The sequence below is a fragment of the Tremella mesenterica genome (genome assembly GCF_000271645.1).
Source record: "Tremella mesenterica DSM 1558 unplaced genomic scaffold TREMEscaffold_2, whole genome shotgun sequence".
In the NCBI taxonomy this organism is placed as follows: Eukaryota; Fungi; Basidiomycota; class Tremellomycetes; order Tremellales; family Tremellaceae; genus Tremella; species Tremella mesenterica.
This window is the reverse complement of record NW_006711226.1, coordinates 1,170,422-1,182,152: the sequence shown is the minus strand read 5'-3', so window position 1 is coordinate 1,182,152 and position 11,731 is coordinate 1,170,422. Positions and strand designations below refer to the sequence as shown.

The following is an 11,731-nucleotide window of genomic DNA, read 5'->3' as shown; positions in this document are numbered from 1 at the left end:
TCCTCAACGCTCTATAAGTACAAGCCACAGATTCATTATCCATCCAGATTGTCCATATCGGAGTTTTCTCCTCATGATGATTATCCTGTTTCGTATCGTAGGAGATTATATATTATCTAAATGTACATCTTCGTCATTTTCTTCTTTTCTTTTAATCCATGCCTCAATTCATCTAGAAAAAGTCAGCGCTGTCTTTCATATTGAGGGATGATGACAGGATCGAGGGGCAGAAAAGGTGGAGAGGTAAGAACAAACTCACATTATTAACACGGAACGGGAGGTTGATCATTCTCAAAATCTAAACCTAATGAATCGAAATGTAAACTTCTCAGCTTGACTCCCATTGCCAAACTAGAGTATTCCTGTGTACCATGTTTTGACCCCTCTTCCATCGCCGATATTTTAGGAATATCAAGTATATTTATCTCCTCATCTGTCATTTTATTCAAAGGTGAACTACGCTGTATTGTCGCCGTTGAACCGGAAGAGCGAGTAGATCTAGGAGATGAGATGAGTTTGAACAAAGCTTCAGGTGAAGAAAACACTGAACAAGGTGTTGAAGTCCTACTCTTTGGCGAAATTGTGGTCTGTGGAGGAGAAGGAGGTATTTCCACCATGACAGGTTCTTCAGAAGGACTTGAAGGGACTGACAATGTCAAATCCAATGAAGGTGATGGTACAGGTATAGTTTCTGACATATTCCCAATCGGAGTGAGTGGAAGGGAAGAACCTCCTTCTGAAGAAGATCTAGCGGAATCCAAAGAATTCCAATGATCAGAATCTGTTCCTTCTCCTTCATGTGTCATCACACAATGATGTTCTGATTTCTCCTCCAAGGATCCAAAAGGTAAAGTTGAAATCATATCGGGAAGAGTCACATGGATCGGGAGAGTTGGTAAGGTATCAAAATCTGGGATATGTGAGAAATGTGAAAGATGTGATCTTCTTTGAATATCCTGAGAAAGTATCATTTCTAATTGATCATCTGATAAGGCTTGATTTTCGAAGGTACATTCAGGATCGGAAAATAATGGTTGTTGTAATAATGGTCCAATGGGTATGATTTCCTCTGAATTACTACTTCCAACTCCCATCATTTCCTGTAGATCAAATCCAATTGTAGAGCTACGAGAAACAGCACGAATCATTGTCGCTCTGCGAGCCTGTCGAGGTTGTTGAGATGAAGGATCATCATCAATATCTTCAAGTGATACTGATGACAATGATGAATTATCCGATGTGTCATCGTCTTCTTGAGTTGGGGTTTGGAATGGACTTTGAACAGGTTTGGTATCTATCAAGTTTGAGGATAGTATATGTCGTTTCTGTTGGGACTTTTCAACGGAAATAGGTGCTGAGAAAGAACGATCGATAAGGACGGGGGCAGAAACGTCGGGAAGAGGTACAGAGGACATTTTCTGCTTCCCCGACTTGGTTTTTGATTTGTAAATTTCAGGTAGGTCGGGAACATTGGGAATAATTGGAGGAGGGACAGAACGCTTCTTGAACGCTTGACTCATGTTACTTAATGAAAACCGTTTCTTGAGTCCCATTCCAGTTGTGGTTCCCCCTTCTATCTTGTCCTTCTCTGCCTCCTTTTCCTTTTCCTTGTTCTTCTTCTCTTTCTCTTTGTCATCCTTTCCGCTCAATGGTGTTGAGACATTCTCTGAATCTGTCGATTTTCGACGTTTATCCTCGTTAAGAGTTGAATCAGAAAAGAAGAAGTTCTTGAAAGATTTTTGTTTCTTCAATTGAGATTTCTCCTTCTCCAAAAGTAGCGGTGCTGGGGTTTTAGGATATGTCGTAGATCGTGTCGAATGAGGAGGAGTAGGTGGAGGTCTAGTAGGAATAGGACAATCCATCGGTGATACTCGACTTTTACGTCTATCAGATTTATTTCTTCTTGGTCTAGTGTCTTTAGGTGAAGGAGGAAGATTACGAGGTGATGGAGAACGGAACATGACTGAAGGTCCTGAGACCTGTTGAGTTTCATCTCCTCCGATTTGCGTCGATATACTCTGCTCCTGGTCTTTGTCCTTCAATGGGGGTTGAGGAGGTGTGAGGGGCAAAGTACTGGGATCAAATTCGAGAGAAGTAGGAATATTTGAAGGTCCAGCTTCGACTGTATTATCATTTCGATCGTATTGTTCCATTGGACCAGGATCGCTAGGGAAACGATGTCTCAAAACAGCTCTCATGATACTCGTATCTTGTAGAGGAGGTTCAGTGGCCCTTCTTTCCATCCCAGGTGCAGGAGGTGGAGAAAAAGGACTTGAATCTTTATTTCGGTGATCCCCCGCTGATGCTTCTTTCTTCCGAGGCATTACGACGCTACCTGGTCGCTGAGTCGCACGACGAAAGACAGGAGCGGGTTGAGTAAATCCGCCAGACATACCTCCCCACATGTTTTTACTCCCCGAGGCGATGGATGTTCTACGTATGGAAGAGGGTCGAGGAGGGGAGGGAAGTTGATGTTGCGGTCCGATATCAGAGAAGGGGGATATGAATGTTGGAACAGAGTTGGATTTGATAGGGAGAGGGGTCGTAGGACTGCCAGTGTCGGTATCTGTGAATACTGTTTTGGGAAAGTTAGGATAAAGAAATATCGGTTCTTCTTGATCTGATCATCAGCATGACACTTGTGTAAATCTTACATGCACAAGTGTATCTCTCTCTCAACAAGACATGTCACTATGAGGTTACCCTTCCACGGTGTCAGGGCTTGAATTGTGTGGGGTACGCGTAATCAGAAATCGAAAGAAACCACTCACCTTCAGCGGGAGGTATCAACCTGACTCTAGGCAAAGTTTTTATTCTTTCCCAATCCATCTCATCATCAAATTCCTCAGTATCGAAATCATAATCACATCCCATTCTTAAGACCTCTTCATACTCCTCTTCAGAATCCTCAGAGGGGGATGGTAATGGATCCTGTTTCTTCTCCATGGGTGGCCAATCATCGTCTTCCTGTGACGGGGCAGAGGGTATTGAACGTCTTAAACGAGAAAAGATACTTGTCCTACGAGTTTCTTTGAGTGGAGGGGAAGACGATCTTGTCATTCTTCTAAGTGGAGGAGTACCTGCTAGAGCTGGATGATCGGAGTCACTCGACCCTCTGGAACGGGCTGAAGAGGGTAAGGATGTTTCGCTCGGTGTTCGGGAAAGTATGGAAGGCATGTCGTTTGGTTTTCTGCCAAACTGCCGAGGAGTCATGTACTGACCTAAGGCGTCGATCGGGTGTAATTAAAACTTCTTGGGAAATTGGTTCTTTTGGATGTTTGACGTTGACTCTTCAGGTGTTGAAGAAGAGATCTAGCAGGTAGATGGGTGTAAAGAAGACGAGAGGTGAAATAAGGTTTTGAAAGTCGACAAATTTTGTATACAAGTGTACGATACGAGACGGACAATAACCTCGATGAATTCAATATGGAGTAGAGAAAGATCCAAGGGATGTTTGTATGTTGAACGAATGTCAAAGACTTTGTAGTCTTACCACCTACTTGAATATCTTTCTATCCTCAAAGACGAAAGACCGAATGGAAGAACAAAAGAATGAAGAGTAAGAATAAGAGAAATCAGTCAAGATGATACTTGTCATTTGAGACTCCTCTCGATTTCCGAAAGTCTTGATTATATGCCGGGAAAGGAAAAAAATGACGATTTCGTGATGTTTGAATGGGGTTTTCGACGTACTGTATTATACTGAGTTGGGTATATAACACAGGTCTTTGAGTATTATTCGTACCGCTCCTAAGTATCCGAGTACACTTTTACACAGCTGACAATCAAGGTGATCCGGATAATAACTCGGGTACAATTGTGGAAAAGCGATGAGGATGAGATTTCCTTTTTCGATGATGTGACGAAATATCAGGTGAGAGAGAAGAGAATACGAGCCGAAACGTCCGGAAAGGATTGAGAAGATGATCGAAGTGAATCGTTTGCTCGTTTAGATATGTTGAACGTAAAAGAACGGATCCGGTAAGGTTTTAAAGAATGAATAAGTTGGACTACCTATCAACAACCATCACCATTCCACCGACGAGACTGTGAGAGTCAAGATGAGGAAGACTCACTTTTGTCACGGACACTCCTTCATATCTTACTCTGAGACTATCCCCAGTCCTCAAGTACTCGTACCATGGACGGGACGAAAGGACAAAGATGAGTCCTTCTGCCACGGACGAATAGAAAGGTGAGTCTGAGATATTCTTATTCGAAAGGACCCAAGCGGTAGGTAAGGGATGTTTGTCCGTTTTGGGCGGGAAAGATCAGCTGCTCGGCGGAGAACGGAGAGCGGGCGCCAGACGATCAGGACGGAAGGCACCGAGCACGAGCCTATGATGTCGACAAAGTCAAAGGCGTCCCAAATTTGTCTATCTTTGCTTTAGCGGGGGCGCTTGGACCTGTCCACGGCGTCGGATTGGTATGACGGCATCAGTGTGAAGGATGGAGGGAGGGTGAAGGCGTAACGATACGTAGACATTTGACATGACGTTGCCAGTCGCCAATGGCCAGTCGATCGCAGTCGAGCAAGCAAGCAAGCTTGGCTGTCAGGCGACATGTCGGTAGAGTAGGCCTGCTTGGTGGCACAACTCAGACGTTGCAAGCACAATGACACGCTGGATGGTTAGTGTCAAGCTGAAACGGGACCAACGGATAACCGAGATCCTGGCGCTGCAAAATCGGATAGAGTTCGACGATGCGCCTTGGCTTGCCAAGTTCATCAAGATTACCAAAGGAAAAACACAATCACAACATGCATGAATCGAAGAAAAGTAGTAAAAGTACATGGGCTGATGAACAAGGACGTCAAGTTGGCATGGTACATGATACGATGCTAGAGGAGTACAAACGGATGGAAATTCTTTCAAACCTTGACTTTGCCAATGACTAACGGTTAGTGCATATACATCTAGGTGAGTGAGGATTGGGCGTACCAGTGTCAGGAGCGTACTTGGAAATGGCATTAGGTGGGTGAATCATGTTGAACTCTTCGGTAGCATCCCTACCTGCATAGAGTAGGATAGCTTTGGCTCCTCCGGCTGCAATGTCAGTGCACCTTTTTGGATCTGTGAACAGGGTACTGACGATGATCGTTGAGGAAGCTGAACAATTAGCAACGTCGCCGGCATAACGTGACAGCAGAACATCATAAGAATTGGAAAAGATACATTGAAGGAGGATGCAGAGAAGAGTCGAGCCCTCAACAACTCACTTGGTCACGTCCAAAACTTCACCGCCAATCACGACCCAACAATCGGTATCCTTATTATGTTTGCCCACTTCTTCCATCGTATATTCACCTTTCGTCTTTCCCTCTTTCTTCGCCTTGGGCTCTGGCAACTTTTCCTGTTCGACCTGGGCCAAAGTTCGGTCCCCTTTCTTTGCGGGTCCACTCTCAGCAGGTACATTTCCAGATTGGCTCGACGAATCGGCAGAGTACGAATCTGAACCTTGCCCTCCGTTGGCAGGTTGAGCGTCTGCCCATGAGAATTGAAGGTTGACATTGCGCGACGAAGGGTCGACGCGGATACGAGTCTCGAGAAGATGAGAAGCAATGGTATTGAGTCGATTGGCGGCACGCTCGTTGGACAACTGGGACAACATGTATGACGAAGCGGAATCACCGGCGACACGGCCGAAGACAACACATCCTCTGGCTCATCAGTGAAGACCATAGCGAATGGAGTCATGGAGCTTACAAGAGAGAACTACCACCAAGACGATTGGCACCGTGAACACCACCGGCGAGTTCACCGCATGCAAACAGCCCAGGAATGGGCTTGCTATTGGTATCATGCACGGCAGCATCGGTACCGATCTCCAACCCTCCCATGGTGTAATGCAGAACGGGTGTCATCAAAGCCACGTGATAGACGTCATCCATCTTGAAGTCGCCTCCTTGGAAGAACTACAGCGAGTCAGTATGACTTCATATATACGAACACAGCTGACTGACCTTCTTGCCGAACGGATCCGTCCCAGGGTTCTTGGCGTAACGGTTGTGATTGTCAAATGTCGCTCTGAGCACCTCTGGTTTACATCCGATCTCCTTGGCCAACTCGTCACCAGAGTTGAAACGCTTCATCAACCCACGACCGACATAGTGCTTGCAATGCCATTCGATTTCCTTGCTCGAGGTACTGTTGAGCACAAGTCTGACTGGGAACTGACATGTCAATAACCGAACAACGTTGCTTCATAGCGGGATACAGACTTTGTTGTTTTCCCACATCTTGTTCGTGACATAGTCCCGGTGTTGGAGCTCATCGACAAAGCGATTGCCCGTGGCATCGATCAGAAGACCTCCTACACCACGTAATGCCTCAGCAGCAAGGAATTTGACCTTGGCATTGGGATCTTTGGGGTCGACTAAACCGGTGGGATGGACCTGGACCTTTTCAAGGTCGATACCCTTGGCGCCAATCTGCATAGCCATCTTGTGACCGTCACCGGTACAGTGGTCGCCGTTGGTCGTAGGCTGCTGTCTTAGCTTGCGCCATGCAATCAGTAATGCAGGCTCACCAAGTCGTAGTACTCGGGACGATGTTTCTTGAGTAAAGAGTCTGCGGTGAAATCGGCAGCATAGCCGCCAGTTGCGAGGATAACTGTCCCATGCTCAGTGTACTGAATCATCAATCACTCGCTATCTTCCGTTGTGACACTGTAGACTAACCTTCTTGCCGTCCTTTTCATACTCCACGCCGATGGTCTTGCCATTCTCCTTAAGACACTGTGAGACCTTTGCTTTCTTCAAGATCTTAACCCTATCGGGAGAGCTCTCGGCGAGGTCTTCAAGCTGAAAAATTAGCTAAGAGCAGGACGCGGGCATCAATCTTCCGCAATGTCTCACTGAAAGGGAGTAAATGAAAGATGACTCACTTTCTCCATCAGGGCATAGGTAATCGTCATCCCTGGGAACTGCGCACCGCCTCTATGAGTTCTCTTTTCACTATGACCACCAAGTCTGGAGACCTTGGAAAGGTCAAGGTTGAATTTCTCCACGAGCCAATTGACCGCATCACCTGATCGATGGGTCAAAACCTGAATGAGATCGTCTCTAGCCAAATCTCTGGCAGATTTCTTGGTGTCGGCAAAGCTCTTTATCAGCTCGATCCGACTTAGATCGAAGTTCACATACAATTTAGCAGCAGTATCGGGGATTCCTAGGTCCTACTTCGTTAGCTTCCCTTGTCATCGGATCATTTATCTAGATAGGCATACCGCTTGAGCCTACACATGATCAGCCTTAATCCATTCAGCGGAAGAAAGACTTACTTGAGTACCAGCACCATTGATACCCGATGTAGCTTTGGTCGAATTCCCCTACCTATCAGCGATCGGCTCAGTGAGTCGAAGAAAGACTCACACCCATGAAGCTGTTCTTGTCGATCAAGATCTACCATCAGCTCCGATATCTATTAAAACCAACCATCTAAAACGTGGAAAGGGAGAAGAAGATACTCACGACATTACCACCTCTTTCGAGAACCGTGTGAGCAGCTGACAGACCTGATAGCCCGCCACCTACAACGATGACTTTTGCGTTACTCATGGTTGCGGGCGTGAGAAGACAAAGGGTTATTCACGAAACTGGATAAAGAGATGTATGAGAGATGAGAGGAGTTTGTAAACGAGGATGAGAAGAGAATGAAGGAGGCTGGGGAGTTGGGGAAGATCGAGAGATGGATGTGAAGATACGTAAGGAGAAAAAGTGAAATGAAAGAGTTTAAGAGAAAGTGGGAAGATGAGTTGGTCCAACCAGCGTTCACCAGTTGGTGAGACAGATCGGCGACCCGGCTCGAATGTTACCGGTGTAAAATGGGAGGATCCTTCAAGCTTTTGGCTTTTGTACCCCAGTTTCCGACGGAGTTCGAAAGCAAAGTCACTCGAACACTTTCTCGCGATCGTCGTCTTCAAGCAAAGTAGGATCTCAGTAGTGAAGACACGAGTACGAGATGGTGAGTACCTTGAGCACCTTGATCTACTCAAGTCCCATCCTCTCTTCAATTACAGTGCTCTGGCGTTTAGCAACACCCAGTGTCTCAAAACACGCTCTTATTTACACCTGAGCATGAACCCAGCTGATAACTGCCTACCTTTGGTCCTCCCTACAATCTCCCTGCTACATCACCAACAAACGGCCTTACTCTACTCCCTCATACCACCATACGAATCACAGGCAATGTCAGATAAGGTCTTAGGAGGTGGAATGTTACTCGTCGCCGGATTCGTATTCGTATACTACACCGTTTGGGCGTTGTTCCTCGTGAGTGTCCTTCACATCTTCCACCACATTCCAGTTAAGATTTCCCTCATTCTACATCTCGTTATCCAAAACCAGCTATCATCTCTCAAGGCAAGGCTCCAGCTGAATCACAGCCCTTCATACCTGCTTCTTCCCCCGTCCAAGATCTATTCCCCTCTCGCGAATGGGCAGTCAGATTACCTCTTTTCCTCCTCTTGACGGGAATGAGCGGTGTGGGACTTTTCTTCGCTCGTGTCACCCTGAGTGAAGCTCGTAAAAAGCGTATGAGAGCTGGGAAGACTGCGTGAACTTTTTTATGTCATACAAACCAACTTTGATGCATTCATGTCGTGGACTCTCACGGGCGGAGTACTGTACTCAGTGCACCTCAAAAGCTAAATTATCTTTTCAGACACAAGAGATTCAATACGCAGGTCTTTCGACTGACGATGACGGCTTCGACGACGACACAAAGTGACATGGCACATGTGCATGATTCATCGACCTGTGCACTAGACACTATACATGAAAAAAGGGGGTATCAACATTGAATTTCTTGTTCGATACTTCACAAACGGGGTATGCGACATGACGGAGGGATGTGATAAGATACTTGATGCTCGCTTTGTCTTGCTATTTAATTTTTGGACCGGTAGGGGACGGATAACGTGGTTTGAGAGTGAAGAAGGCTTATAAGTGCCGGTGAATGAAAGTAGCTATGGGAATGAAGGAACTCGTCAAATTTCCGAAAGTTCGTATTCGAGTTCTCGACCGAGGTAGGGGTTGGTACCGTCGACTGATTCTGGCCAGCGGGAGATGGCCCATTGGTGTACGAAGAATGAAGATTTCATGTGTTTCTTTGATGCGTACTGTCAAGTTAGCACTGTCCTTCTCGATTATACAAGCTGGGTGGGCGGAGGAGACCTTGCTACAGGACAGCAAGGCAAGGGATGTCAGGCTCTGGGACACACCTTTTTGTAGAAAGAGGTGTCAGTGTTGAATTCGGGGTCTAGTAGGTGGTCCAGCATGGTCTGTGAGCATTCAAGGATTTCTTCAACAGAATAGGTAGAATAGTGAACCAAGTTTGGTGTCTGCCTCGTCAGCGCTGTGCACATCTACTAAGGGCAAGGAATGCCTAAACTCACCCAATCTCCTCGATCCAGACACATACGTGCCAAAAACATGGCAGCGGCAGCCAGCAAGCTGGGTGGAAATTTGATCAACCGGTTGTCCACACAGCTGATTTCGATCAAGTATTTCGAGACGGTCCTGGTTTGAATGTCGTATCCGTCCGCCTTGGATATTCGCCGGAGAAAGTGAAGGGGGTTAGGATAAGACATATCAAAGTTCAAGGTGGAGAGCATGTATCGTTCGGCCTTGAGGATTTCATCGACAGTATACCCTCCGTCGGTCATGTGTAAGAAGTGGCTGACCGAGGGACAAATGACTTCTTCATATTTGGCCGCAACAAAGAGTGCCGTCAATCCGACTAATTGGAATTTGACCAAAGATACCACGCGTTCAGTGAGAAATCGATCTACGAGATTCACGGCGATAAATAGAGTTTCGGGTAATAGGCGAAATTTTGTGTGGACTTCGATGATCCAGTCCATGAGTACACGACGCATGGGCCATTGCAATTCGCTTTGCTTGTCCATGTAATCAGGACTTGGCATGGTAGCGCGCTAAGGCTCAGCTTCTGCAAATCGAGTTCAAAATTGATATACTCACCTCTATAGACATCATATACTTGAACGCATCAATGACATATTCACTGACCATTGTGGGGTCACCCTCGTCTTCAGCGTCGAGATCCGTCCATCCTGCATCTTTGGACCGAGCGACGCGTTTCGGGCTACGCATGCTAGTTCCCTTGCTGCCGCTGGACAGTACCAATTCCCTCCCTTCATGATCGTACAACGCTTCTTCGTCAATGTCTGGTGTAACTGCCTCTATCAATGCAGGCGAAGAGGTCTTGCGTTTCTTCCTGGCAGGTTGCACCACATCTTCCTCCTGTACATTGAGTTTCTTCTCCTTCAAACGTACTTCTACGGTGGATGTCGAAGCGGTGGTGGAACGGGATCGAGCGGGAAGTTTGGAAATGGGTACCGATGTTGTCGCCTTCCTTTTGGTCTCTTTGATATCTCTTTTTACCTCTTTGTCCACCACGGCAGCACTACGAGTCCGTCGTTGAGCCTGAGGCGCCGTTTCCCTGTTGGCTAGAGGTTTTCGTTCCTCCTTTGCGCCCAGGCCTTTTTTGCCTTTATCGGTTTTCATGACATTTTGCACTTCACCCAATGCTGATCGCTTTTTTGTCTCTGCTGGTGGAGGCTTAGAATCGGCCAAGATGTTAGTGGCGACGGTGGTGGTGGTCGTAGAGGAGTACTGTCGCCTCATGACGGGAAGTGAGGAGGCTGGCTGAACGGGTTTGCTGAGAGGGACATTGGCGGCGCGAGAGCGAGTGGATATGGCGGCGTTGGTCGTAGGGAGAGGGGCATTTTCATCGGCGCGCTTGTTCAATCGTCGTGTCTGTTGGCGGGTCGCGGGCATATTGAGAAGATCAGATGGGACGGGTTGAATGAAGGAGGGGCGAAGGAGTTGAGGAGAATGGGGTGATGATCGACAGGTGAGGATGGAAGGAGAAGCGTCAGCTCACCGCGCACTCTAGACTGTAGGCAGTAGAGAGAAAGAGAGAGAGAGAGAGACAGTAGGATATGAAAGAGAGGAGGGACGGATACGGCATAGTAGGTCTGGACCGTCTGAAAGAAGAGATCAAGCGTATGACTAGATCCGATCGCGGTCGCGTGGATAAAAATTCATGGACAATTTGACTGGATGGACTGTTATGTCACTCACAGGTATACCACTCGCCATCGTATTAAGCCCCTATTGTTATTTGATTGCAACTGAATTGGTATCGAAGAAAGAGATATCAAAAGAAGACAAAGAAAGCGTGTCAAAAACCGAGACCCGGTATATCAAGTTGAATGAAATTCACGTCGTCGTATCAAAAATAGTCGGAAGTTGTCGAACGTCAGTGCGCTGATTGAATCAACAGCTTGATCCAAACGAGATCTACTCGTTCTCTCAATGTCAAACTTGAGATAGAGGCTGGATAGATCTATTGTCGTTGTTCATCAAGGTGTCAATGTGTGAGGTTGCGGGACTGTACCCCTACCTGTCCATAGCGCTATATCCCCCCTTGTCGTACACTCATACATCAGATTAATAGGTCACGGGATCGGGAAATCGGCGTTGTGGTATGTGGCGGAAAGAAATCAGTCGCGTCTGTGTGCGCTTGGAGGCTCACAACTTCCCTGTCCCCTGACAAAATGTCGTTGATCTTGTCGCGCTATCGCCATCTGTTGGGTATGCTGAGGGAAGATGTGAGAGGCACAGGGAAGATGCAGATATGCAGATATCATGTGTAATCAGTGTGTTCCCCCTGGTGATGATGGTAGTGGAGATGCCTCCCTCCCC

At 46.8% G+C, this 11,731-nt stretch overlaps 4 protein-coding genes across 4 annotated transcripts; 1 reads left to right on the top strand and 3 right to left on the bottom strand.

The window, feature by feature from the left end:
* Positions 1 to 263: 263 nt before the first annotated feature.
* On the bottom strand, positions 264 to 3,177 carry TREMEDRAFT_60230 (uncharacterized protein; the record flags this gene model as incomplete). Its single annotated transcript, XM_007002689.1, has 2 exons — positions 264 to 2,620; positions 2,772 to 3,177. 2 exons carry the CDS (start codon positions 3,175 to 3,177, stop codon positions 264 to 266), a joined length of 2,763 nt encoding a protein of 920 aa, XP_007002751.1.
* A 1,565-nt stretch (positions 3,178 to 4,742) lies between these two features.
* TREMEDRAFT_71124 (uncharacterized protein) lies at positions 4,743 to 7,690 on the bottom strand. The gene is made up of 15 exons (XM_007003011.1): positions 7,472 to 7,690; positions 7,373 to 7,402; positions 7,282 to 7,329; positions 7,228 to 7,236; positions 7,145 to 7,176; positions 6,886 to 7,102; positions 6,680 to 6,802; positions 6,529 to 6,630; positions 6,221 to 6,484; positions 5,963 to 6,172; positions 5,706 to 5,914; positions 5,219 to 5,659; positions 5,092 to 5,108; positions 4,941 to 5,045; positions 4,743 to 4,893 (listed from the first exon to the last, which is right to left on the bottom strand). Exons 1-15 carry the CDS (start codon positions 7,556 to 7,558, stop codon positions 4,871 to 4,873), a joined length of 1,917 nt encoding a protein of 638 aa, XP_007003073.1. The 5' UTR covers positions 7,559 to 7,690; the 3' UTR covers positions 4,743 to 4,870.
* Positions 7,691 to 8,077: 387 nt separating this feature from the next.
* TREMEDRAFT_60228 (uncharacterized protein) lies at positions 8,078 to 8,559 on the top strand (the record flags this gene model as incomplete). Its single annotated transcript, XM_007002688.1, has 2 exons — positions 8,078 to 8,272; positions 8,386 to 8,559. The coding sequence occupies 2 exons, from the start codon at positions 8,078 to 8,080 to the stop codon at positions 8,557 to 8,559; spliced, it is 369 nt and encodes a 122-aa protein (XP_007002750.1).
* Positions 8,560 to 8,707: 148 nt separating this feature from the next.
* Positions 8,708 to 11,419, bottom strand: TREMEDRAFT_37727 (uncharacterized protein). The gene is made up of 5 exons (XM_007002424.1): positions 11,108 to 11,419; positions 9,983 to 10,780; positions 9,397 to 9,936; positions 9,223 to 9,342; positions 8,708 to 9,120 (listed from the first exon to the last, which is right to left on the bottom strand). The coding sequence occupies exons 1-5, from the start codon at positions 11,123 to 11,125 to the stop codon at positions 8,989 to 8,991; spliced, it is 1,608 nt and encodes a 535-aa protein (XP_007002486.1). The 5' UTR covers positions 11,126 to 11,419; the 3' UTR covers positions 8,708 to 8,988.
* Between the last annotated feature and the right edge of the window lie 312 nt (positions 11,420 to 11,731).